At 41.3% G+C, this 27201-nt stretch overlaps 2 protein-coding genes across 3 annotated transcripts in view; one reads left to right on the top strand and one right to left on the bottom strand.

Moving 5' to 3' along the window:
• Positions 1 to 25140, top strand: part of APAF1 (apoptotic peptidase activating factor 1) — a 73179-nt gene extending 48039 nt beyond the window's left edge. Inside the window, exons 19-27 of the mRNA XM_003783326.3 lie at positions 1002 to 1127; positions 3031 to 3150; positions 6488 to 6604; positions 8218 to 8343; positions 14428 to 14547; positions 14861 to 14986; positions 16645 to 16770; positions 18789 to 18932; positions 23007 to 25140. Coding sequence (XP_003783374.1) covers positions 1002 to 1127; positions 3031 to 3150; positions 6488 to 6604; positions 8218 to 8343; positions 14428 to 14547; positions 14861 to 14986; positions 16645 to 16770; positions 18789 to 18932; positions 23007 to 23153 — 1152 coding nt within the window. The 3' untranslated portion in view covers positions 23154 to 25140. The remainder of the gene's footprint in view (positions 1 to 1001; positions 1128 to 3030; positions 3151 to 6487; positions 6605 to 8217; positions 8344 to 14427; positions 14548 to 14860; positions 14987 to 16644; positions 16771 to 18788; positions 18933 to 23006) is intronic.
• The window catches only part of ANKS1B (ankyrin repeat and sterile alpha motif domain containing 1B), a 1028517-nt gene continuing 1026420 nt past the window's right edge, over positions 25105 to 27201 (bottom strand). Inside the window, exon 11 of one of the 2 annotated variants that reach the window (XM_012801225.1) lies at positions 25105 to 25446. In XM_012801225.1, coding sequence (XP_012656679.1) covers positions 25369 to 25446 — 78 coding nt within the window. In that variant the 3' untranslated portion in view covers positions 25105 to 25368. The remainder of the gene's footprint in view (positions 25447 to 27201) is intronic. The other variant, XM_003783324.1, reaches the window with a different exon arrangement.

The raw sequence follows: 27201 nt of genomic DNA, 5'->3' as shown, positions 1-27201 counted from the left end.
TCTTTCGCAAACCAGCCCAGGGAAGGGGAGTGAACCAGAGTGGAATTGGTGGGGATTGAGAAAAATACAGCATGAGAGAAGGCACAGAGACAGAAGATGGGATCGGGAGGTCTGACTGAGCTGATGGCTGCAGCCAGCCCCAAAGCACAAAACTAGCTTTATTTTATAGCATCTGCACAGGGTTGTCTTGGGGGGAGTAGCATAGACAGTAGCATGGGGAGTAGCATACTTCCCTGGAAGTAGCATAAACAAAGACATATTTTTGGTCTTACAGTATGATTGGAAAATGTAAATAACTCGAATAAAGACAAATCATCTTGTTAATGGTTTCTGCTCAGCTTCGTTAACATATGACAAGAAGTAAGAAGGGAAAGATCACAAGGATCTCTGCATAGTTCTTAAAAATTAACTGGACAAAGCTATGTGACTTTTGGCAAAGGAAGCATGAAGAAAGAAATATGGTTGTTTTGGGAATGGAGGAGGAGCAGTTGGGGGTTCATTCCCTGAATGTTCCCCAGGCTGTGGGGGCCCTGCTGCTTCATGGCTTGCCGCTCTCCACATATATATGTATAGCTGTATTCGTTTATATGTTCATGTATTTAGTTTTCTTTCTCTTATATAAAGGTAGTTACTGTATAGTATGTATACTCTTCTGCACTTATGCTTTTATCTATTAGTAATATCCTAGAGATTATTATTATCCTAGAGTCATTATCAGGATGGTTTTCTCATTTTTATGGCTGTATAGTATTCCATTATGTGATTACTATTTATTTGGATGGTTTCTTATTGATGGGGATTTCGGTTGTTTCTAATATTTTGCTATTAATAATAATGCACTAAATAATTTTATGATAAGACATTTTTTATTTTTGATAATTTGTTTTTGAGCTATATTTGTATAAGTGGTAATGCTGGGTCATTTTTGCTATTTTCAATACTCCTGCTATATTCAAAATGTTTATGAGTGTGATTCCCTCTATGCTGTGTTTATTCCGTAGCTGTGGAATATCGACTCATGTCTAAAGGTAGCTGATTGCAGAGGACATTTAAGTTGGGTTCATGGAGTGATGTTTTCTCCTGATGGATCATCATTTTTGACATCTTCTGACGACCAGACAATCAGGGTGAGAAATACTTTCATTTTAAACATTTACTGATGGTGAGCTAAACCTCCTACAAACTAAGAAATTGATGGATAGCATTGAGGAAAGTAAAACAGGAAACTGCTAGATTCATATTCACCCTGGAGGAGTGCCATTATGGACAGTACCAGTCTCATTCACTACATGTTCACTGAGCACTACCCTGGGGCCAGTGCTGTGGGGAGTCCAATGATTAAAGTGTATTTTGGCTAATTTAAATAGATTGCATTTGATTCCTCAGTAATTTTTTTTTTTTTTTGGAGACAGAGTTTTACTATGTCACCCTCAGTAGAGTGCTGTGGCGTCACAGCTCACGGCAACCTCCAACTCCTGGGCTCAGGAGATTCTCTTGCCTCAGCCTCCCAAGTAGCTGGGACTACAAGTGCCCGCCACAGCACCTGGCTGTTTTTTGGTTGTAGTTGTCATGGTTATTTGGCAGGCGCAGGCTGGGTTTGAACCCATCAGCTCTGGTGTATGTGGCTGGCGCCATAGCAGCTGAGCTACAGGCACTGAGCTAGTAATTTTTGACTGTTTCCTTTACCTTGAATTTCCATATCTAATTAGTTGCCAGTTCTAATCGATTCATCCTTTTAATTTTCATCATTTATCTCTCCTTTTTCGTTCCTGCTTCCCAGTTCAGGTCTTCTCTACCTGCTGCCTCTCTGCCACAAGTCTTCTTTCGTGCTTTTCTGCACGCTGCTTCCAAGATACTTTCTTCATGTACAATACAGTCATGTCATTTTTACTCAAAAACAGGTAGAGGCTCCCTTGTTTGCCAGAGTAGAGATACACTTTTGGGCCTACCTTTAAGCTTCTCCACAGCGTGGCTCATTCTGCTAAAGTCTGTCTACCAGTTTGTTCCTATAGGGAACCTACACCGGACGCTTGTATTCCCTAGACACCCTGCGCTTCCTTCCTGCTTCCTTAAGTGTTTATCCTGTCTGGAATACCCTACTTCCCCACATCCTTCCTTGTTGAAATCCTAACTAGCCTACACACAGCCTGAAGCCTTCCTCATTTGGGGGAATGTCTGTCTCTCTTAATGCCATATAATATTTTGGTCGTTTTCTAATGGTGCTTATCAAATTCTGAGTTGAATTCAAATACAGAGTTGATTTACTCCTCACCTCCAATACTCATCAGCTCCCCTGACTTATTCACACCTCATAGATTATAAACTCTTTGGGACCAGGGACCCGAGTTGGTCCCTGTAATATCTAATACAGCATTTTATACTCATTGTGTCTAAAGTTTATCTAGTGCTTACTACATGCCAAATAATGCGCAAAGTACTGTGTATGTATTAATTTGCTAATTCCCACAACAGTCCTTTTTGCAGCTGAGGAAACAGGCAGGCAAAGGTGAGGCAGAGGAAAGCTGGGAAAGGCCAGTGCTGCGTAAGGTGCCAGGGTCAATGACCTTGAGCCAGGATATAAATCAATGCACTGCTTTCTTCATCAAGAAAGTCTTGTTAAAGAAAAAAATAAGCTGCATCGCTGAATACACGGTTTACTGCATGACTAGTGATATAATGGGTTTAACATTCTGGTGCAGGTTTTTTATCTTGTGGATCGGTATCATACAATTTGAGAACCAGCATCTTTGAGTAGCAAGCGCTAGGCGAAGTAACCTGCCCCAAGTCACAACTTCAGTTGCTACTAGAATTCTCCCTGAAGTATTTTGGTTCTAGAGCTCTTCATACTAACTGCATTTTACTATAGATTAATGTTAATAAATGCTTATTGTTGGATTCTAAGCTAGCGAAAAATTTCTGGCATCAAAGATATTTTAATTGTGAAGCGGTTTGTATCTTGCTTTAAGAGGAAGACTTGTCTTTACCTTATTTCAGAGGATGAACTGGTTGTTTCTCTTATCTCTTAATCAGCTCTGGGAGACAAAGAAAGTCTGTAAGAACTACGATATAGTGTTAAAGCAAGAAGTAGATGTTGTGTTTCAAGAAAATGAAGTGATGGTTCTTGCAGTTGACAATAAAAGACGTCTACAAGTGAGTACTTTTAAGAAAACAGTTGGAAAAATTGTTGTAGATGAACTCTCAATTCACAGTTTCTCTGGTTTGTTTTTGAACTTGGGATCAAAACCAATTGTACAGCATCCAACAGATGCTTCGTAGACATTAGTGAGTAAACGTAGAGGTCTTGGGCAAAGACTCAGATATGCCTCTATTTAGAATTCAGTAAGGTGAAACTTCACTCTTCTCCTGTTGGAATCTGTGATCACACTCCTTGATTTACATGGAGGTTAGGAATCAATGAGGACAAATTTGAACTTCTCCACAAGAGGGGTCTGGACATGTCCAACGGAGTGTGCAAGGGAAATGAGCATAGCAATTGAGGCATTTTTACACAGGGGAAGAGAAAGCAAATACCTCATGGAAGCTCAAACACTAGAGCCTGCTTGCATGGCCAGCCCAGGCAGAACAGCTGGGTATGGACCATATTAGCAGGTCTCAGCATATGGAGCTGAGTAACAGAAACCTGTGGCCGAGAGAGGTGATAAGAGCAGTGGCCATAGAAGGTCTGGCGTTGGCCTGGCTTGTATGCGAACCAGTATGATGTTCTGCCTCGCCCTCAGGGATCCCTGAGAAACAGGTTTGGAAAGGACAGAACCCCCCTCATAAGGGAGGTCTAATGAGCCTGTGGTCTGTTTTCTCATAGTATATTTTTTATTTAGGACCTTTCACTAGCCTTTAAGAGCATGAATACAACTGGAGTTCATTTTTTTTTTTTTTGAGACAGAGCCTCAAGCTGTCCCCCTGGGTAGAGGGCCATGGCATTACAGCTCACAGCAACCTCCAACTCCTGGGCTCAAGCAAGTCTCCTGCCTCCGCCTCCCAAGTAGCTGGGACCACAGGCGCCCGCCACAACGCCCGGCTATTCTTTTGGTTGCAGCCGTCATTGTTGTTTGGCGGGTCCGGGCTGGGGATTCGGACACGCCACCTTAGGTGTACGTGGCTGGCGCCTTAGCCGGTTGAGCTATAGGCGCTGAGCCGGAGTTCAATTTTTTCCAAATAGGTTTTAGAAGGGCTTTATTAATTTTTGGAAAAAAGTTTTAGCACTGATAATGTGATCTGATGCCCTTTTTGCATTTGATTTTCCTTGGTTTGGGTATTGAAAGATAGGGAGCATTCTCCATGAAAATCGTGAGGGAGAATGAGATGAGACAGTGAAGGAGAGCTGGAGAGAGAGAGGAGCAGATAGAGAAGACGAGATGGAAATAGAGCATGCACGCGGGAGCTCTGAGAGGTAGCAAGGGATTGAGACAGAGGGTAGGACAGAGCCTAGCACATTGTAAAGACACAGGGCTCAGCTTGATAGGGTGGAGAGAATAGTGACTTTTCACTCAGGAGACCTAGGTGCAAGTTCAGACTTTATCCTCATCTGGTTTTGTGATGTTGAGTAAATTGCATCACTGCTGATCCTTGGTCTCTTTACCTGTAAAGTCCTTTTTATGTTCAAAAGTCTGTGCTGGTTATAGGGTCTACAGGAGAAAGATTCCTGGGAGTAAATTGTTTACTTCTCATCTGAGGCGGGGGCCAGAGGCTACAACACACCCCTGAGTAGGGCCTCTTCAGCGTTTTGCAAGTTTTCTTATTATCCCCAATGTGTTGATTAGGAACTTCTAATGCCCTGTATTTCTGGGATGAGTTGGAATGTGGAATTGAAGGTGAATACTTAGTAACTTGTCTTTAGCAAGCTGATTCTTCCCTTGGAATATTTTCCACTACAGTTTTCTTGTCAAAGTCAGTGTCTTCGTGCTTGTATTTTCTTTCCTAGAGAAAAGAAAGTCGTGCAACCTTCCTTACAGAGTTACCGTAACTGTTAGACTTAAAAAAGTTATCTGACTATAGAAGTATCATTTTATTCTATGTCAGTGGTTGTGGGAGAGTTAGAGAATAGTTACACTGACCAATAGTTTCATTTAAGTGAACAAAACATTTTTTAGTTACTACTTAAAAGAGCCCTTAAAATTGATTTTTGTGGTTGTTGACCCTCTAACTTCATACCTGAAACAAAAATAACTGCCTATTTCATGTTGAAAAATAATTCAAGATTTTTTTGGTTATGATACTAAGAGAGGTATTTGGCAATTGATATATTCTTGAGAAATATTTATTTAGGTCACTTTTTTTTATTAAGTCATTTGTACATAGATCATAAATACATTCATACCATTATGGGATTCAGTGTGTTGATTATTTGTACAAATTGGAGTGCTTACATCCTACTAATCAACATAGCCTTCACCTCATTTACCCAATTACAGAATTAAGTTTTTAACATCTTTTTTTTTTTTTTTTGGCCGGGGCTGGGTTTGTACCTGACACCTCTGTCATATGGGGCCAGTGCCTAGGTCACATATTTTCACTGAGTGAGAAGACATTTTTATTCATGAGATTTAAAAAAATGATCATTAGTAGTGGTTCAAGATTATGAAATTGAGTTTAAGCATTGTCAGCCCAGCCAAGCAAATGATGCTTATGGGTTCTTCACCAATGTTTTTTTTTTTTTTTTTTTTTGAGACGGAACCTCAAGCTATCCCCCTGGGTAGAGTGCCATGGCATCACGCTCACAGCAACCTCCAACTCCTGGGCTCAAGCCAGTCTCCTGCCTCAGCCTCCCAAGCAGCTGGGACTACAGGCGCCCGCCACAACGCCTGGCCATTTTTTTTTTTGGTTGCAGCCATCATTGTTGTTTGGCAGGCCCGGGCTGGGGATTCGAACCCACCACCTTAGGTGTATGTGGCTGGCACCCTAGCTGCTTGAGCCACAGGCACCGAGCCTTAACCAATGTTTTAATATCCCCTCACTAACCTCCAAAAGGGAAAGAATCTTCATTTACATTGTTTTGTGGGTGATTTGGAGGATATAAAACCCATCTTAATTTGGATTTATCTTCTTATGTTTGTCTCAGTCTCACTGCACCAACTCCCTTGGAAAAAAGTCAGAAAAATGCATTTTACGAAGCCCTGGCCTTATTAGAAATGAGCTTTGTGAAGAAATGGAAAACAGGGTGTGGAGCTAGCGGTGGGGTTACAAATCAGACAGATGTGTCTCAGGTGGTGGGCACAGCAGCTGCTTTTAAACCTTTTAAAGCTTGTTTTATTTTATGAAAATGTATTTGAACCACCTAAGTGAAATGAAATGAAAGCATGAAGTACCCGAGGCAGCTGCTGAGACTAGGGTATGGCTTTGTTGTTCCCCTGGGAGCTCTTGTTGGTTATTTTCTATGTTTTATTGTGTTTTTTTGAATTGAAGCCTCTGTTCTGAAGAACAAAAGCTACTCGTACAGCCTCATAACTGATTGCGCCTCATTTTTCATTAGCTCATTAATGGAAAGACAGGTCAGATTGATTATCTGACTGAAGCTCAAGTGAGTTGCTGTTGCTTAAGCCCGCATCATCAGTATGTTGCCCTTGGAGATGAAGATGGAGCCATTCAGGTATTCGGTTCTAGGGTTCAGAATCTTTCTGTGGAGTAGAATTATTTATTAAAATGAACCCTATATCTGCCATTGTACACTTACACAATAAACAAATCCTTCTATGAGTGATTTGTCATTGTTCTGTCAGACTAAAAATCATCATATGCAGTTGGTTGTATATTTTTCAGATTGCCTTTATTACTGTTCCTCGTACGTTTTGTCATCTTTATGCTCTGTCTAGTTTTCTTGCTGTTTTCCACATAATAGGCATCATCGGATTTAGCTAACTATGCAAAGAGCCTTTTTTCTTCCTTCTCGTGGAAGCCCAGTCAGGTGGGGTGTAAGTTGTTTCCATTTTGGTCTTGATAAGGCCCATTGGGAGTATCAGCAGGGCCAACTATGCTTGCCTGCTCTGCCAACCCTGGCTGTTCTGCTTCTGGTGTTAGAAGCATATCAGCTCACCTGAAAGCCTATTCAGCAAGACCAAATAAGTAAAAATAGAATCAGGTCATAAGGCAAAGAATGTAGTATAATAAAAATCATTTGTTTCAGTCTTTATTTTTGGAGACAGAATCTCACTCTGTTGTCCTGGGTAGAGTGCCATGGCATCATAGCTCACAGCAACCTCAAAGTCTTGGGCTTAAGAGAACCTCTTGCCTCAGCCTCCTGACTAGCTTGGATTACAGGCACCCACCATAGAGCTTGGCTAATTTTTCAGTAGAGACTGGGTCTAGGTGCTTGCTCAAACTCCTGAGCTCAAGCAATCCACCTGCCTCAACCTCCTAGAGTGCTAGGATTATAGGCATGAGTCACTGTGCCCGGCCTTCTTTTTTTTAAAGAGATGAGATATCACTCTATTGTCCAGGCTGGAGTGCAGTGGCTGGATCATAGCTCACTGCAGGCTCAAACTTGGGCTAAAGCAATCCTGCTATTTTAGCCTCCTGAGCTGGGACTACAGGAGTGCCATGCTACCTTAAAATCATGTTGGCTAAAAATATTTTTCCTCTTTGTCAGGAAAGACAATTTTAATTTGGGCAAGAAACATTTACCTTTTTTTTGCTTGCTAAGAGTTCATTTGAAAGCCTTTTACATAGTTTTTGAGTTTTTGTTACTGCTTTCTTAATTCTCTGCATTTGCCCTTTTCATTTCTGGCCCTCCTAAGTCTATTGCACTTCCCCTCAGCCTTCTCGTCCTCTCTTTTCCTTTACCAGTCCTCCTCTTCAGCCTTTTATCTTTGTTTCTGTGTTTTATTAAGAGCTTACCTTTTTTCATTTAGGATCTTTTTTCTTTCTTCTCCCTTATCCATCTTAAACATCGTTTTCTTTTTGGAGGCCGAGCCATCTGTTTGATGAGTTGGGTAGTTGAGTACTCAGAAGGAGCACTGGTTCCTACTGCCATCTGGTCGTGGCAGTGGGTGTTTTATTTTGGGCGTGTGTGTGTTTCCGTGTGTGTTCACATGTGTGTTTGTGTGTACCATTCATTTGTGCGCCATTCATAGTTAAACTGGAAGCACAAGATGGAAATTCTATACTTTTCTGAAGTCTAATTTTAGTTTAAGATCTCTGGGGTGTAATAATTACAGTGTTGCTTAATTTCTTTGTATTAATTTTCTGTGGTTTTCTACTTTGAAGATTTTAGAACTTCTGAACAACAAAATCTTCCAGTCCAGAATTGGGCACAAGAAAGCTGTACGGCATATCCAGTTCACAGCCGATGGGAAGACTCTTATTTCAAGTTCTGATGATTCTGTGATTCAGGTGAGAGGAGGATGAATTCCTACCGTAACACATGTAATGCTGACTCAAAGGAATACTTCTATTATGACTAAAACCTGGTGTGCATCTTAAACATATTCCTTTGGGCATACATTCATATTACGTACATGGGCTTAGATGAAATCCATTGGTGTTCCATATTTTTCTGAGTGTGAAATAGGCAATTTGACAAGAACCCTCTACTGGTAGGTTGTTTATTTTAATAACCAAGAGATTGTTTGAATTTTCCTACCTGCCTTGCTATTCGGATTTGTATTAATAAGTATACTTTTTGCCACATTTATATAATTTCTTTTTATTTTTCTTTACAGTCGTGAAATCTGATAGAGACGATTTCATTCTATTAAGAACAAGTTTGTTATGGGAATAAAATCCTGTGAAAAAATAAGAGTTTACTATAATGAAGGCTTGTAGATATGGAGACCTTAAGCTATATATTTTTTTTAAACTTAGTTGATTTTTCTTAAAGTTCCAATGCACATCCTCTTAAAATTCAAACAGTGTTGTAAGGCTTATTATGAAAAATAGACCCCTTCCTCCATTCCCATTCTCCCGAAGCACTTGTAACTTTCAGATGTTTCTTTTGGTATTTACCTTCATGCCTCCATATGGTATGCTTATCGTGCTGTTCTGGGTTTTCCCATTTGAGGAATTATCTATTGACTTCCCTACAGCAAGATGAGGGTTTAGCTCTCTTCCTCCTCCCACCTGTCTTACCTTCAGTACATGCACATACGCACGCAGCCATTTATCAATCCCCATCACCCCAGTATAGTTACAGCAAAATGTTGTCTACACCCTTGTTGTCGTTATTACGAGTATGTGTATTAAGGGTACTCTGAATGTGTCCCCTGTCTTAAAGCAGTTTAGGAAAATGTGACCTTTGGGTGTACTTGGATGTTATTTTACCCTTCGGGTGTAGTTGGATATTTGAAGACATTGCTCCCTTTTCTTCCAAGTTCCAAAGTTCATGTTCAAACATCTGAAGCTATTCTGCTTCCTGGTCTTTCTCTCTGGAAAATTTTGGAATCTTTACTTTGTCCCCAGAATTTGGAAATTTCTAATTTAAGCATGTTTACTTGAATTATTTCTTGAATTTTTTGGTCCAGTTTGCTTTCTTTGTCTGTAATACCCGTTATTCAGATGTTCCATCTCCTGGACTCATCATCTATTTTTCTTATCTGTCTATCTTATCTACCTATCATTCGTCTGCTCATGTGAAGAGAGTATATTTTATTTTTTCACACTTAATCTTTCTATGCTGTGCTTTATTTTCTGTCAGTTTTCTTTGCTTTTACCTTCCAGCTCTTGTATTGAGTTTTATATTTTTCCCATTGTGTTTGTAATGACAGAAAAGTCCACTTGAATTGTGTATTCCTTTTGAAGAGCAGTGTTCTTGTTTTGTAGAAACCTTCTGTATGCGCATACATATACATAATTTATTTATAGACATACACATCTATGTAGAAATCTTCACCCTCATTTTTATTTTCCTGCGTAGTTGCTGTTCCCCCTAGGTTGCTTTTTCCTGTTTTTTCTGTTTGGGTGTTTTGGCCTCTTACTTTAAGGGTCTCCTTGCTGTGTGGAGATCACCGGCCAGAGACAACACTACGTGATGGACAGAAAGCTCTGTGTGGGGGCGGAGGCCTTCCCTGAAAGGTGCTCTGGATAGGGAACCTGTGTTGTCAGTGTGTTAGGTACTGCATCTTTGTGTCCTCAGATTCCTAGAGGAGAATCTGCCGTTCCTCTGTGTGGAGAGTAAATCTGGCTGACAGGTTCTCAGAACTCAGTGGGGGAGGAGAACTGGGGTAGATGCTGATCTCAGCGTTCAGTTAGAGACCCTCCCTTGATGCCCCGGTCTCTGCTTCAGCTGTGCCGTGCCCCTTAGCCCAGGTCCTCTTCTTTCTGGTTTGCTTCCACTGTCTGAAGGGGCATTGCTCTCTACTTTCATTCCTTTTTTTCATAAAAACTTGGTTTGGAATTCAGCAAAAAATCTTTTTTTACGTGAAATCAGTTTTTCTGAACTCTTGGGAGGAATGAGAAGGCTCCACATTTCTAGTTTCACAACTCTGCAGCCCCTTCTTCGGTTGCTTTCATGAGGCATTAGAAATATGGTCTTGTTCTTTGCTCTGTGCCCGTCGCTCGCTGTTTTGGACCTTGTCTTTCCTTTGCTGCCGTTATCCATGTTTTGCGCACTTTGGATTCTATTCTTTATGTTTTCTCCTGGTCTTAGGGTTGTCCTGGTTAATTCTGACAGCTCTCAGGGCCCAGACTGCTCTAGATCTCCCAGACTGTACCCAGCACCCTCCCTCCCCCAAACAGTGAATGCCGTGAAGCCATTTGGGGTTCTCTGCTTCGTTCTATGTGGATGCTGTTATCATGCAGGATCTGCAGGCCTCAGTCTGTCCCCATCTGCTTGTGTCTTGGGGTTTGTGGGCATACTTTGTCACCTAAATGACCTTGTTGATGTTGTCTGAATTTCTGGTTTTGCTATTCCAGTTGCTTTGTCTACGTATAATGATGAGCTGCAGGGAGTCTAAAAACCTGTGCTCGCACTTCTGCTGTCTTCCTAGAGTTCCTAAAACTTCTGTTCTTAGCTCTACCCTCATTCCCATTTTCATATATGCACGGACCTAGTGCCTGCAGTTTCTGAACCTTCTGGGAGTACTTAGTGCCAATTTTTTATTGTTGTTGTTGGGGATTCACTGAGGGTACAAGAAACCAGGTTACACTGATTGCATTTGTTAGGTAAAGTCCCTCTTACAATTGTCTTGCCCCCAAAATGTATGTCATACACTGAGACCCCACCCCCTCCCTCCTTCCCTCTCTCTGTTCTTTCTTTCCCCCACTCCCATCCCTCTTTCACTCTCTTTCTCTCTGCTCTTCCCTTCCCCTACCCCCCCCCACCGTATACTAGGTAATTAATTGTCCTCATATCAAAATTGAATACATAGGGTTTATGCTTCTCCATTTTTGTGATGCTTCAGTTTTGTTGATTTTGGCTTTTTCTAGTGCTTTTAGGAGTCTGTTTTCTTGGTTCTGCTGAGTTGATTACTGTTTTCCTGCTTCCCAGCCTCCAGCATTTTGTTATCTAACCCCTTCTATTCTTTGACTTTGCCATTTTAGTAGGGTTTTAGAAGAAAAAGAGGTAAATGCATATGTTCCAAGGAAATTACTATATTCTTTTATTTAGTATATATGTGTCTATATATATTTCTTATGGTGGTAATATTTAATTCAGTACATTATTAAAAATTATTTTGGAAAAAGTATCTTTTTATGTTATATCTTTGTGAGTCCCATGTATAATTGGGATGAAATTGGGGTTCTGTACGGAAATGTATCGATTACAGGCTTCCATGGTACTGTTGTATTAGCTGTGAAAGTTGGTATGATAGTCACCTTCGTTTCTTTCCAGATGTCTTTGAAATGGGTAAAACTAAACTACATCTGATGAAATTCAGTGGAGACACTGTGTGCCTGCCATATAGTCTTTCAAAAACTCAATTTGTGAGGTTTTATGACCTCTGCTTGAAGACTTTGGATATTCTCAGCTAAAGGGAGAAATCATTTCCAGAAATATTTTTAGAATAGGAGTTAGATTATTTTTAGAAATAAGAATTGTGTTTTATCCTCTTTTTTTGTTCTGCTCAGAATACTTTTTACATTTACAGCGTTTTAATGAATATACGTTTTTGTAACAGAACTCATGGTAGGTATTTCCAAGAAATGACCGGCTGGGTTTTGTTTAGTTTTTCAGTGTTTTTGTAAATGTCTAAATGGAGATTTGTTTTGAGCATCTTTGTATTCCCAGTGCCTGGCATGTGGTAGAGTTTTAGTAAATCTTTGAGCTGACGTTATTGCTAAAATTGGAAGAATCAACTCACCTGATTATAGCATTTTAGAGTTGTGAAAACTGAGGTCTACCTTGGCTGTTTTGGGTCCTTGAGATCAATAAAGCCACGTATTAGCCATGCTCACCTGAGGCAATAGATCGGACTATATTGGTTCTTACTGGTGTGTTTCTTTAACATTTTTAAAATTTAAATTTTATTCGTATAGCTGAAAAAATTCTACAGTATATATACATTGCAAAAATTATAGCTAATGGTAGAAACATCCCCAGACTCAACTGTATTATATTGACTAATGCTGGTGAGAGTTTAGCCGTTAGATCAGGGTGATCCAGTTAGCACAGTGTGTGTAGGCCCAACAAAAAAGTGTCACTGTCACGACTGCTTTGTGAGAAAGCTTCCTTAATAAAAACTGTGAAGACTACTCTTAATCTCCTGCCAGTGATCGTCAGGTTCTTTGTTGCACCTGCTCAGGAAGGCTCTCTGACTTGTCATGTGGAGGGCAGCTCTGAGGAGCTGAGTCGGGAGAGTGTTGAATCCGGCACAGCCAGGGTTGGCATCGGGTTCTTAAAATGCTGGAGTTCCTGATTTCATTCTCTTTGGCGTTATTCTTACCTCCACTTTCGCTTCTAAAGTCCCCTTATTCATGTACAGGATCCCCTACTCTTGCTATCTGCTTCTGTGAGTGAGCATTTCAAGACGGGAGCTGTGGAGAGACCAGAGAGAGCCACAGCTGGGCGGAGAGGGCGGCTGCCGAATGCAGTGGCTAAAGGAGTAAAGAAAGGGGAGGAAGAGATGTCATTTCTCTTACCATTTTGCCTAAGTTGACGGGAAAAGGCTTACAGACAGTTCTACTGTTTAACATTCATCGCTCAAAAACTAGACCCAGAAGCTGCTGATGTGCAGACCTGTGGTTGTGGCTGATTTTTAAAAATCTGTTTATTCTTTTGGAGCCTGCCTGATTGCCCACACCTGAGAAGTTTCATTTCTTTGGGCCTGCTGGGATGTTTCTTGAATACCTGTGCGCTGTTTTTCACTGCCAGTCCTTCTGTGTAACCTGTGCTCTAGCCAAACTCACCATAAGCAGGTCCCTAGGATCTTTTCAGGCTATTTTTCTCCTGTACTTTAAATCCAGCACTCAGTCCCTTTGAAAAGCCCTCCTCAGTTTGTGAATCATACTTCCACCTAATCCCACAACCTACTGTGCATGCACTGTCTCCTCCAAATCTTCTGTAAGGAATTGCTTTTGTGAGTCCCACAGAACTTTTACATCTGTCATTATAGCTTCTGTTGTAGGAGTTTTGGCTTTCCTTTTCTTTCTTTCTTTCTTTCTTTTTTTTTTTTTTGGTTGTATGTCCCATTATCTTTGCTCAACTCCTAGATTTCTTTATGACAGGTCCTTGTTTGATTCTGTTTGCCTCACATATAGGTGCTAAATAAACTTTTGTTATATAAGTTAATTTTAAGTCATAAATTAACAAGGCTGTAAATACAGTTGCTCTTTGACTTAATATTTAAGAGATGTTCTTTACATGGACGTGGCATAGAAGTAGACTTTTGTTTTGCTTACGTCTGTGCCTCAGATATGTTTATATGGTTGCTTTTGGCCAGTTCCTTGTGCTCTTTCAATTTCCCCCTCCTTCCCTGTGTCTGAATGGCTCTTCCTGAAACTCCGTGTGAAGAATAATGCCTTGTAGTTTCTTTTGTCATTTTGAGGATTGCGTTAGGGTTTAGCTGAGACCTCTGAAACTTAGAAATGCTATGACCTGGTTTGATCAGCTGACTTCCTGGGCAATGGGGCCAGTTTCAGTGGAGCCAGAGTCTGCAGACTTGCCCAGTTTGTAGGTTAAGAAATCTGTGAATATGTAATTGGGATAATTTCCTCTAGAAAATCTAATCAGATGGTGAGCTCACTTGGCATATTGTGGCTTTTGTCTGTCTTCTGGTATAATTAACTGTTCTCTAAGCAACTGAAGAAAACAAATTTTATTTAGGAGGAAAACTATTTTATTTTGCCCCTAGTCAAGTTAATTAACCCCAGCTTTTCTCTGACTGTAAAATGCAGGACACTGTAATCTTTGTTACTCTTCTTTGTTTTACTGAAATGTCATGAGAATGAAAGACTTCAGACAAGAAAGTACACATTCACTGTCTTCCTCCGATAGGACAGTGTGGGGGAAGGTTGTAACAGACTTACTACCTTGACTTTCAGGTGTGGAACTGGCAGTCAGAGGAGTATGTCTTTCTGCAAGCCCATCAGGAAACAGTGAAAGACTTCAGGCTCCTGGAAGATTCAAGATTGCTTTCTTGGTCATTTGATGGAACAGTGAAGGTAATTTGAAGCACAGGTTCATTTTCTAAAAAGAATTCTGATATTGCAATGATTATGTTTTGGCAGCCAAAAGCATATGGATGTCAAGTAATTAAAAACTTTTTATTTTCTTATGCCTGTTTTTTGTTCACCACAGTCATCTACATCTGCCGTGTGTTTGTGAGCCTTTATACTAACAGAACTCATAGTAAGGAGGTTAGAATAACTAGTGTGCTCGAGCTCTTGTTTCTATAGTCTTATAGTTGATTGTGCTTTTTAATACAAAATGTTCTTTAAAGTGGCAGCTTTGGGGTTTTGCTTTCTTTTTTTTAAGGTGTGGAGTATTATTACTGGAAGAATGGAAAAAGACTTTGCCTGTCATCAGGGTACAGTGCTTTCTTGTGATATTTCTCTTGATGTGACCAAGTTTTCGTCTACCTCTGCTGATAAGACTGCAAAGGTATGTCAAGTCATTGAAATATCCATGCACTAAACTGATATTGGTTATGGATCATGAGTCCAAATCATATGTAAAACAAAACAGTAACAGTTGCTGTCTCCATCTCTGTCTCGGTCTCATATTTTATGAGCTTTTAAAGGATGCCTATTGGCATTTAGTTGGTGTCAAATAGATTACATGAATGACACTGAGGACTTCTGATTTCTCCCTTAAGGATTACTTCTTATCTTTAACTAATCAAGTGGAATCTCTGCTGCATAGTATAGGCAATAAAAATCATTGAAACAGATTTACATTTAATTACATACCCACAGTAAATTTTTTATAGAATCGCTGTAAGTTGATGTTTCTGCAAATCACATGCCCATGAAGGATGCTGCTTTGGTTGGGGACCCTGAGTACTTCACGCTCTCTTCCCCCCCCCCCCATCTTTATTAATGGTAGTATTATGTACCTGTCCTTCCAATTCTGGCCTTTCCTGCTGTGTTTGTTGCTCTCAGCGTCTTTGGATTTGTCGCCTCCCTCTTGTCTCTACCCTGAGGACTGCACCCCCCGCCCCCATCACTTGGGTCCTCTCCCCACATCCCAGCTGTGGCTCTGTGCCTGCCCCACTTTATCTTCCAGACTGCTGCCCGTGTGTCCCGTTGAAACACCTGTCACCCATTGGCTTAGGGGCCAGCTCCTGGGCTCATCACCCTCCTTTTCTGCTGCGTGTCTCCTCTGTGCAGCCTACTTCCTGCCTTCATCTTTTTGTGTGTCCTGTTACTTTGGTTTGACACAACTCGATTCCTTTTTTACTGTGAAGCATTATGACTCATCCTTCTAGACCTAGATTTGATGTCAGTTCTTCTGGGAAGCCTTTCCTGACCTTCAGGCAGGGTTGGCGACTCCACCTTCAGTGTTCCCATGACATTTTATCCGTGTTTGTGAGAGCATTTACTTCATACAGCTGTTCACTAACCATTCATGGGCCTGTAGTCCTGATTAAACTATGAATTTTTCAAGGGTAAGGACTGTATCTAGGTTATCTTTGTACCACCTATTCCTTAGCTCACAGTGCCTGGAACATGGCAGTTTTCAGTACATGTTTGTTAAATGATGATGACAAAACCATGAGAGAAAATATTAGAATGAAAAGAACAGTATTTGGCTGCTAACATGGTAGGCTAGTATATCGACTAACCTTTGAAGGTCACTTGCTATGTGCTAGGAATTTCCCTTTCTATAATCTCATTTAATATTCATACCATAGATACTAATGTCCCCATTTTACAGAAGCAGAAACTGCAGCTAGAGAAGGTTATATGAGTTGTCGTAGGTCACTAGGATCTAGTGAGCAGTGGGGCCGGGACTCTAACTCAGGTCTGCTTCCCTCCACATACTGCCCCTGGCAGGCCAGTGTTCTTCCTTCCAAGGCCAAAGATAAGGACGCAGTGACTTGAGTCTTTCTGAATTTAACTCGAGCAATTAAAGGCAAACTCAGAAAAATTAACAAGGTTACAGGTTGGAGCTTGGGCATCTCATGAAAGTTTATAAACTGTTAAATATTAGAACTTCCATGTGTTTGAATTTATGGCTGAAAAGCCGTTAAGGCAGGGTTTACAGATGCTTATTTCAAGTGCAGTTACCATTTCTAAACAGCCTTAACTGTCTTCCAGATTTGGAGTTTTGAACTTCCTTCCGCTCTCCACGAGTTGAGGGGCCACAATGGCTGTGTGCGCTGCTCTGCCTTCTCTGTGGACAGTACCCTGCTGGCAACCGGAGACGACAATGGAGAAATCAGGGTAGGGTGTTTGCTGGTGGGAAAACACTGCTCTTCTGCAGCTCGGCTAGTGCTCTTCATCACAGTGGGGACCATCTTTCGCGGGACAGGGAAGCACAGGCTCCGGGTTCTGGCTGGAGGAGGCACTCTTTGTTTTGTTTCTCGTGTGTGTTGTATTCACAGCTGCACTCCGCTGCAGGGAAGCCTTCATTTGCTAGTGATGCTTTTCCTCTATATGTGAAGAGGCACATGCCCTAGTTATTTGCAGTTGGTTCTCTGCTGCTAGCATGAGAATGATTCATCGTAATTCTTGGAATTGAAGCAAAGGTGGTTTTTAGTGGCAGAATTTGAGAAAAATAATTTTATAAATCATTGGGTTATAAATGAATTGCACGTTCTGCTGTTTTCAGTGCTGAAGGGAATGATCTCTTTAGCACCATGTCCACGCACTGGTGATTTCCAGGGTGGTTTGCTGCAGTCCTCTTTGGACTGTCCTGCTTTGCGGTGTAGAGGGTCACAGTCATCATGGGCAGTGAGGGGCTTCCTACCTGATAGGACAGTTTTAGTTCCCTGCAGTGCTTGAGGCATGTCTTTAAACCATGCCAGTTTTACTTAGAGAACAATCTTTCTGGGAGACGTGGAATGCTGTTCTCCGTGTCTGTGAATCTGTGCAGCGTGGGACGGATTGCATGCTGAGGGACTGGAAGTCATGGAAAAGCAGTCAGCCAGCTGGGTTATGTTAGAACTGAGCAGCTGGGTGGGAAAATGGGGGTATTGAGATCACTGCTTTGGTGACCTCTATGAATGAGGAAGGTACTTTTTCTTTTCTTTCTTTCTTTACAGGGTATAGATATGCAATGCAGAAGAACAGGGACAATGCAGGTGGCAGGAATAGAGGTGTGATCAGATAGGCTTTACAGCAAAATTAACCTTGAGGACTAAGTAGGCATCTTCTCTATACCATTCACGTAAATACTGTGTGAGCTGAAAGGTCAGGCCTGCTTTGGGAACTTTCCTTTTGCTGTGAGTTCTTATCTTTGGATGAAAGTGCTCCTTTACTGGTGATGTGGCAGTGTTTCATTTTTCAGAAACTCTGACAGGAAAAAATTGTCTCTTTTAGTGTTATTTAAAGAATTTTCCTTAGTATATTAAAAATCTTTTAAATAAAATAGAAGAAAGCTGCTGGTTTTCATATATATATCTAACTATCTTACTGAACTCTTTCCATTTGGTTCTCTTGGATTTTTTTTTTTTTGGTAGAGACAGCATCTCAGTTTATTGCCCTTGGTAGAGTACTGCGGTGTCACAGCTCACAGCAACTTCCAACTTCTGGGCTTAGGCAATTGTCTTTCCTCAGCCTCCCGAGTAGCTGGGACTACAGTGCCCGCCACAACACCTGGCTATTTTTTGTTATTGTTGTTGCAGTTTGGCCAGGGCTAGGTTTGAACCTGCCACCCTTGGCATATGGGGCTGGCGCCCTACTCACTGAGCCACAGGCACCACCCTGGTTCTCTTAGACTTTTTAGGGAGATATTTGCAAATGATAATTTTGATTATTTTCTTGCTATTTATGCTTTTGTTTCTTCTTTTTCTGATGTGCATTTGTTTGAAAAATCAGAGTGCTGCTTATATATTTATATATTAAGTCTCCCTGGAAATAAATGGAGATACTGGCATCTGTGATTGAGTTGTTTATAAGAGTCTAGTGAAATAATCTTAGAATGTATATATTTAGAACTGTATGGGGACTTATTTAAAATGTGTATATTTTTGGTGTTTGAATGACATCTGTCAACATTCTTGGAATCGGTTTTTGGACTAGAATTCTTTGAGCTTTTTTGAGGACCTTTGTGTGTTACATGCACCTCTCATCATTCTTTTAGTTAAATGGATTAGTCAGTATTCTGATCAATTTCTGTAGTTCTTTGCTTTTTTAAGAAGAGTTTTAAATATGTCCCAGACGACATGTAGATTATATATTTTAAAACTAGAGAAACTTTTGGGTAACCCCTTAATGAATTATGATTCATGTTTCTGTAGATATGGAATGTCTCGAATGGTGCTCTGCTCCGTCTGTGTGCTCCGATTACAGAGGAAGGAGCTAGTACCCACGGAGGCTGGGTGACCGACCTTTGCTTTTCTCCAGACAGGAAAATGCTTGTCTCCGCAGGCGGGTATCTTAAGGTAAGAGTTCTTCAAGGACTGTGAAAGAGAAGAATATCCTATGTGTGCGATCATACTTTCTAAGCTATTCTCACTTCCTTTGTCTCGTCTGGGCCTGCTTCAGCCCAGCAGAGTGGGAGAGCAGCTGCTGTTACCTCTGTGTTGCAGGGATGAGCCTGAGGTCTGCAGGGCTGCTCTCCTCAGATCTCGCGAAGTTTTGGTGACAGCGTTAAGGATGCTCTCAGTCCAGAGTTCTCGTACTGCCCCATGCAGCACGTGGATCATCAGAATCACCAGGAAGTGGGGTGTTTCAAGGGATTCTGTTTCCACGTCACTCATTGTTACCTATTTTGGTTGAAATTTTAAAAAAGTACTCGTGAAATTTCCTTCCTTCCGCAATATTAGTAACAGCAGCAGCATATTGCTGTATAGTTTATAGAGTGCTTTCCTTCCATCATCTCATTAGCCAGCTTTGTGAGGCTTAAATTTTATTATCCGTGGTTTATAGATGAGGAAATTGATTTTCACGGAGGTGGCAACTTTCCTAAAATTACGTAATTAGTAAATAGAAGATCCAGGACTCAAACCCAGGTTGTCTTTTGCCATGGTTTCCTCACAAGCAAACTGGCTAGAGACTGTTGAGGCCAAGGCTTGGATGTATTGTGATGCCTCAGGGTCATTTTTGGGGCTTGCATCTGTCCATCCGCCCGTTCACTAAGAGTGTGTTGAATGCCCACTGTATGCTAAGAACTGCTGTGCGGCACAAGGCTTACGGCTAGATTCCTGCTCTCTGGCAGTTTAGGCTTTATGGGGAAAGCAGATGGTAAACAAAGAAAGCCCTGGAAGTGGAGGGGTCTGGGACACATCTGCATGGATGGTGGAGGCACAAAAGAGAGCAGTGAGCAGGCCTCCCGGGGGGAGTCAGCAGAGGCTTCAGAGGGGTGGGTCTTCTGAAGAGTGTTTTACTTGTAAAGGGAATATAAATATAACATAATACCATATATTGTACTGACCACGTGGGCATTGAAAGCTTGTTTATTTAAAATAGATCCCTGATCAGATCTTACGATACTGTCGTTTCTTACTGAAAACATTCACGTGCAGGAGATGATTCTGATCAATTGTCTAACACATGTAGATGTTCAGAAATAGTTGAGTGATGTTTTGGTTATATGAGATCCATGCAGTTGCCGTTTGACTCACCATAAAATACAGCTTATAAAAACAATAATTATTTAGAGGACTCTTTTTAGTTTTGTGAAAGGATGTACTAAGGGGTAAAAATACATAGTTAGATAGCAGGAGGAAGTTCTGGTATTTAATAGTACAGTAGGGAAATTGTACTTAACTGTAATTTATTGTATATTTCAAAATAGCCGGAAGAGAATTGTAACATTCCTAAAACAGTGAAAAGATAAATGTTTGAGACGATTGATATCCCACTTACCCTGATTTGATCATTACACATTGTAAATAGGTATCAGAATATCACACGTATCCTTAAGATATGTACAGCTGATACGTGTCAATAAGAGTTTCTTTATAAAGGACATACATTATGATCCCTTTACTTGGTTGCATTGAAAACACAATTATCTTTACAAAATATTGATTAACCTTTGGGGCATACTGTTACTTAATTGTTAGGGGATCCTGAGACACAATCACTACTTGCTCTTCTTTAGTGCAAGACAAACATGGCACTCTTTGCTGTGAGTGTGATGCCGGGAGCAGAGACACTGCTGTCTGTGTTAGGAGCTGGGATTCTGAAAACTCCTTTGCTGGCTCCTGAAAAACTTAACTGCTCAGCTTTGACACCAGGTTTCTGGAGACCATGCCATTTGATTCCCTGAGCCCCACAGAATGCTGTCACCTAATTGAGAGTCTGGCGTATCAGATGTTATATAAAGATCAGTGACTAGATTTGCAGAGTTCTTAGTGAACCTTGAAATCAAGCAGCAGAATAGATACTCACGCTGTAGAGGTTATGTCTTAAGGGTGAAAGAACCAATAGCCTGTATATTTAGTCTGTATATTTAAGTAACAATCAGGCTGGTTTGATTACCAGCGCGGTTACACTGATTACGATACAGCCCAGCCCGCATCTATCCAGCATGTTAATGAGACTATCCAAAAGCACAGAGCAAATTAAAAGTAAAAAGGAAACAGCTGCTGTAGTGTCCAAAAAAATAGGCCTTTTGAGTCTGTTTACTGTAGAATCCAAGCTGTATAAATTGAGTGTCAGTAAGATAAAGTACATATCCAGTAGATAAAAAGTTCTTAATTTTCAACATTATTCCTCTTTTATGACTGAAAAAATAATTTAGCTGTTCATCTGTGTTGTGTCACTAGGCAAATACTGTTAGAATGACAAGATGTTCACGTGAATTCATACTCAGGAAGGGAAAAGCTGATTTGAAATAAGGAATCCATGATGATCCATGGTGGAGCATCATGACTTAAAGACATCAGATCATCATGGTCAGGAGAGTGGACCTTGGGGCACCTTGCCTGACCTCAGCGTTTGGCTCTGCCACTCCTTAGCTTTGTGATTTTGCACAGGATTGTTTAACCTCTCTGTGCCTCATTTTCTTATCTCTAAAATGTGTATAATAACAATACCCAGCTCTTAGGGAGAGGTATTCACCCAGCCTCCACAGGTACACAGCTTCCCCCAGTAACAGTATCCCCCACCAGAGTCATACATTAGTTACAACTGATGGACCTACATGGACACATCATTATCTCCCAAAGTCCGTAGCTTGTATTAGGGTCCATTCTTGGTGTTCTCATTCTTTGAGTTTGGACAAATCCATAATGACGTGTATGTACCATCATAGTACCAAACAAAGTAGGCTCACTACCCTAAAACCCTCTGTACTGGCTGCTATTGGAATACTGATTTTTAGTCCATATTCAGATTGGCTGATATAGCAGGTACAGTGGTCTGTTTTAATAGAAGGAAAGGAAGGGAGAGCACTGATTCGGAAGCCAGAACTTCTCCGCCTCTGCCACCTGCGAGCAGTGTTTTCTCGAGCCACGAGTCTTTTCTCTGAGAATCTTAGTTTCCTTATTTGTAAAATGAGGTGGTTGGACTGGGAAATCTCTAAAGGCCTTAGTGGCTGAAAACAGTCTTCTCTCGGGTTGGTAGACTGTGTCCTCTGCAACCTTGATCACACTGTTATTTTACAAAGCAAGCTTTGTCAGTTCTGGAAGATCTCAAATTCAGTTCATGCTGCTTTGGTGAGGTTTACTGAAGTCCATGGGACATACCTTCACCAGTTACTGTTACTCACAGTAAGCTCGATTAGTTGACCCTGCCACGTTGTAAGGCAGAGTGCTAGGCTTACAGTGGCCACAAAGGTGAGTGATGCCATTCTTATGTTCCTGATACTCAGAATCTTGATGTACCCAGGGGCTTTTCAAGGTGTTTGTGTGCGTTGTCTCTCGCCCTCATTTTAGTTTGAGATACATGGGTAGCTTTGTAATCTCCATTTGGTAAATGAACATAAATATCATAATCTTAGCAAATTCAGTGATTGGGAAGGAAAGGAGAGACTTAGCTAGAGCGCCTGCTACATTTGAGATGTTCAGTATTTATTTAGGAAATAAATATATAGACTGTTTCATGAAGAAACTGGAATCACTCCTGGTGAAGGGGAAGAGTCAGTGGAGGGAACATTTGTCCTGTAGCTTCTATTATGATGGTTTGGGTCCTGTCAGAATATAGTCCGTGTCTGCAAAGGGGTGTTTGAGTGAAGAGAGGAGGAATTTTCTGTCCCTTCAATTGAGAAGGACACACAGAGCTCAGTCCACCACCACGACTTGGGTGGTGTCGTGTCTGCAGCTCCCAGGCACCTGCACACTTCTGCGTACCTGGCAGAGGAGTAGGGTGTAGCCTGTGAGGCCATCACTCGGGTTCGTCAGGAAGGGCTGACTGGGGTGGGAATACAGTATGTTTTACATTAAACCCTGGTCTTATTTCCTACTGTTTGCTTGAGTCTGGGAGTAGGGTGGAGATAGGGCAAAGAATCTGGTTGGCACTACAAATTGTCATGCACCAGACTAATGAGAATTTTATTTTTCTCTGAACAGTGGTGGAATGTTGTCACCGGGGAATCCTCACAGACCTTCTACACACATGGAACCCAACTTAAGAAAATACATGTGTCCACTGACTTCAAAACATTTGTGACTGTTGATAATCTTGGTATTTTATATATTTTACAGATTTTAGAGTAATTGAACTCTTTTTAATGGAAAAAAAATTTAGTGAAACTCTGCATAGGTGTATCACCTTTTTATAAAGCTGTGAATTGTTTTGTAGTATTGCCTTCATTATAGGAGTGTTCGTGGTTGGATGAATCCTATTGATGTAGCTTTTCCCCAAATGAATACACTTTTAATCTTGTTTTCCATAATCATCATCATTATTAACGATTTCTCCTTAAGATGCAAATGAAAATGTAAATACATACCTTGTTATATTGTTGGTAAAATTTTCTCTTGATGCGTTCAAATTGGTTGACATAATTAATGAGAATTTGCAGGAACTCTGTATTTTAACACTGTCAGCATGCAGGCTGAACCTCAGGGTGGCAGCGGCCTGCGTTCTGAACCACACTCACCCCCTGGGATAGACACATGGTTCTCCCAAATACAATCTTGAAGTTTACTTGCACTCTTTATTTGCTTTATAAATATCGTGTCTGTGGGCACAGTCGGCAGCATTTCCTTTAAATGACTCAATAAGTGAGTCTTAGATTTCAGCAGTTCTTTCTATGAAGCAAAAATTATACGTTGGAGAGAAGTAGAGTGTCTGGGCGTTTCCCTCACATAGCTGATGGCAGCCCTGCGCCATCCCTGGGCTCCAGTCGTCCGTCTCTGTGTTGGGCACTGTTCTGCTTTCTGGTTTCTTACATACTAGACTTCTTACTTAACTAAACTTGACCTTTCTTAATCCTTATTTTTTTTCTTTTTTAAAAAGCCGTTGCTTCATAGCTAAGTGTTAGAATAAGTAGGGAGGGAGGGACTGCTTTAAATCATAAGTTTTAATAATATTTTTCTAAGAAATGTGAAATAGTAAACATAATTTCCCTCTAATTCCATTTCCTCTGGGATGAATGGCATTGTCGGTGCTGTTCTCTTTGTGAATTTCAAGAGCATTGTTTATGGTTTTCTGTACAGTCCACAAGTCACTGTGTCTCTGGGAGATGTCTTCCCGCCCCAGCTCTCTGCTTCCTGCCTCTCAGTACTTCCTTCTTTCCTCCCTTCCTTTCCCTTTCTGTTCCCTCCCTGGCTAATCAGGAAAGGTAGCTTTTGACAGGGGGATGTCAAAAGCTCATTAGCATCAGTAACTAGTTCTCTGTGTCCTCCTGATTAGGAACTTTACTTGAAGCTCAAATCTAAACATTTTCCCTGAAATGTATTATTAAGAGCAGTGGAGATAAATTAACAATAGATGTGGTTCCCATATAAAAAATAACCAAAGTTTTAAGTTTTTTGTTCCTGTCATAGGAACTCAATCAAATGATGGTTACTAAGAGATAACCGATGAACTGGTTTCTATTGGTGAATATCAGATATGGTGTGGGTAGGGGGAATAGACCTCTTCTGAGTATTTTAGATTAGACATTCCCAGCAGCATATGACGAAACCATAAATACAGCAAGCTAAATCTCAGTTAAGGAGGTTTTTTTTAAAAATGGTAATGGTTTATAGGCTTACTGTGATTTAAGCAAATGTGATAAATGAAAATCTTAATCTTATAAAAAGAAATTTCTATAAGTGGTATGTTCTGCTTGGAAAATCCAAGTCCTAATTTTGTTTGCATCCAGTGTATAGGGCCTCATCTCATCTGTAGTTGAGACTACAAAGTATTAACTTTTGGAATGAAAAGACGCTGGCTTTTGAAATAGCACAATAAATATCAGCGTTTAAAAAGGCTTGATCAGCCCTTGTCTTAAAAAGAAGGAAGAGAAAAACAAGAAGAAAGGTAACATGGGGCAAGATGAGGCAACTCATGTTAATGGGGCTGCAAAGCTCACAGCAGCTCACTCGCACGGTCAGAGGCGGGTTGTTTCCTAGCTTGCCGGTGAGCTTTGGAAGACCATTTTTCTGTACTGTATTTTTTTCTTTTTGTATTAAAATTTGCAATTGACTTTGTACATATAAAGATTTTTTTTATATTGTAATGTCTCTTGTATGTTTTGAAAACTGTTTTGTATTTGATATAGCTTTCATAATTTTTTTTTTTTTTGCCTTGGTATGCATGTTAAAACATGAATTTTAAAAGATTTTATAAAAATAAAATTCCAAAAAGTTTCTTGAAAAACATTTTTGGATTCTTTCAGACTCTTTGTCATTTATCTGTTGATTAGAAGACTAATATGAAAGATTCAAGCTAAATCCGTCAGCCTTTCCATCTGCGCTTTATCAGCTAAGTGTAAATTCAATTCTATGAAAATTCTCTGAGTGTCTCCTCAGTGTGTCTCTGTGATGGTTGCTGCCCGGTGTGGCTGGTATGAAGAAGATCCTGTAAAAAAGAGAATTTATTTATTCATTTTTTAAATTCATACATTCAATAAATATTTATTGAGATCTACCTTGTGCATGGGATTGTTGTAGGTATTGGGGACAGAGGAGGGAGCCAAACAAAGTCCTCGCCCTGGCCTCCCAAAGTCCTTACTCTTGGGAGACCAGGACGAGACAGACAAACTGGAGGGGGAGGGGGTCCAGTCTGAGAGAGGGTGGCTCGTTCAGGTGACACTTGAGTACACACTTGAAGGATTTGAGGGAGTGAACTATGCCTCTATCTGGAAACCATTGACAAGTGAGGATACAGCAAAAAGTCTATAGAGTAGGACGGGCTGGTGTATTCTGGGACCAGCCAGGAGGCTGGCGTGGTTGGAGAACAGTGAGTGTGGGGAGTCCCACAGGACAGGTGGGCTTGGGGCACATGGGGGACTGCCTCCTAGGCCACGGTGAGGACTCTGGCTCTAACTCTGAGATACGAGCCAGGGTAGGAGTTTGAGCCGTGATGTGATCTGAGTTGAGCTTTCACTTAATCACCCTGGAAGGGGACTCAACTGGGAATCCATTGAAAAGGGGACCAATGAGAAGCTTTGGCAATAATCTGGGCAAAATGCACGGGTGGCAGCAGGAGAGGTTGTGACAAGTTAGATTCTGGAGGTATTTTGAAGATCAGAGTTAATAGGATTTGCTGATGGATTAGATAAAGGTTGTGAGAGAGACAAGGCAAGAATGATGCCAAGGTTGTGGCCTGAGCCCCTGGAAGAACAGAGCTGCTATCAAGTGAGATGAGGAAGATTATGACAGGAGCAGGTGTTCAGATGCAGAAAGCTTAGGATGCCCATCAGATGTCCAAGTGCAGATGCTGAGTAGGGGAAGGATAAAGGGTCTGGAGCTCATGGGAAAGGCCATGCTGAGAGAGAGATCAGAGTCACCAGTGAGTTGATGGGATTTGAAGCCACAGGACTGGATGAAAGCAGCAGTGAAGCAGGTGGAGAGAGAAAAGACGAGAGGCCTCAAGACTGAGTCCAGGGCAGTCTGGAGGTTAGTGGGATGAGGAACCAGCACAGGCGGCTGAAAAGGACCAGCAAAGCCAAAAATGACAGGTTAGTGTGGTGAGTGCATGCAGCCAGCCTGGGCTCCTTTACTCAATGTCGTTTGGGCAGATTCCTGTATCTGTGTGTCCTCCCCCCCCCCACCCCCCGCCGCCCCCGTCTGTCTTATATACATGTCTTGAGCATCTGCTACGTACTGACCACTGTTGTAAGCAGGACACAAAACAGTAAGTAAATACATTTGGTGGTTAGGAGAATATGGGATCAACAGGTAATAGGAAAACAAGCCCACAGCAGCTTGTTTGTTACAGTTGTCTGTAAAATGGGGGTCTGTTCCTCCCTTGGGGCTGTTGTGGGATTTAATGAGATACTCTCCTCTCACTGCCTACATCAAGACAGTGCTCAGCCATCCGTGGTGTCATTTGGGTCTGTGACAGCCCCGACTGCCATCTCTGCCTCCAATCTTGCCCCTCTGCATGATCTTCCCAGAGCACTCATTTGAATCGTGTTAAGTGTCTCTCTTAAACACTTTAACGGTGTCTACAGTTCTCTGCTTCAAACCCGAGGCCTGCTCTATGCTCTCTTCTGGAGCTTTGTGTGTGCTGTTCTCTTCCGTGCTGTCCCTGTAGCTCCATTTTCTCTCCCCCCACTCCATGCCTTTCACATATGCTCTGAGACCACCTTCAAGGGCTGAAGGGCTGCCC

Source organism: Otolemur garnettii, unplaced genomic scaffold (assembly GCF_000181295.1).
Source record: "Otolemur garnettii isolate 467f Iridium unplaced genomic scaffold, OtoGar3 scaffold00007, whole genome shotgun sequence".
Lineage (NCBI taxonomy): Eukaryota > Metazoa > Chordata > Mammalia > Primates > Galagidae > Otolemur > Otolemur garnettii.
The sequence above is the reverse complement of the archived record's forward strand: the minus strand, read 5'-3'. Positions and strand labels throughout refer to the sequence as shown.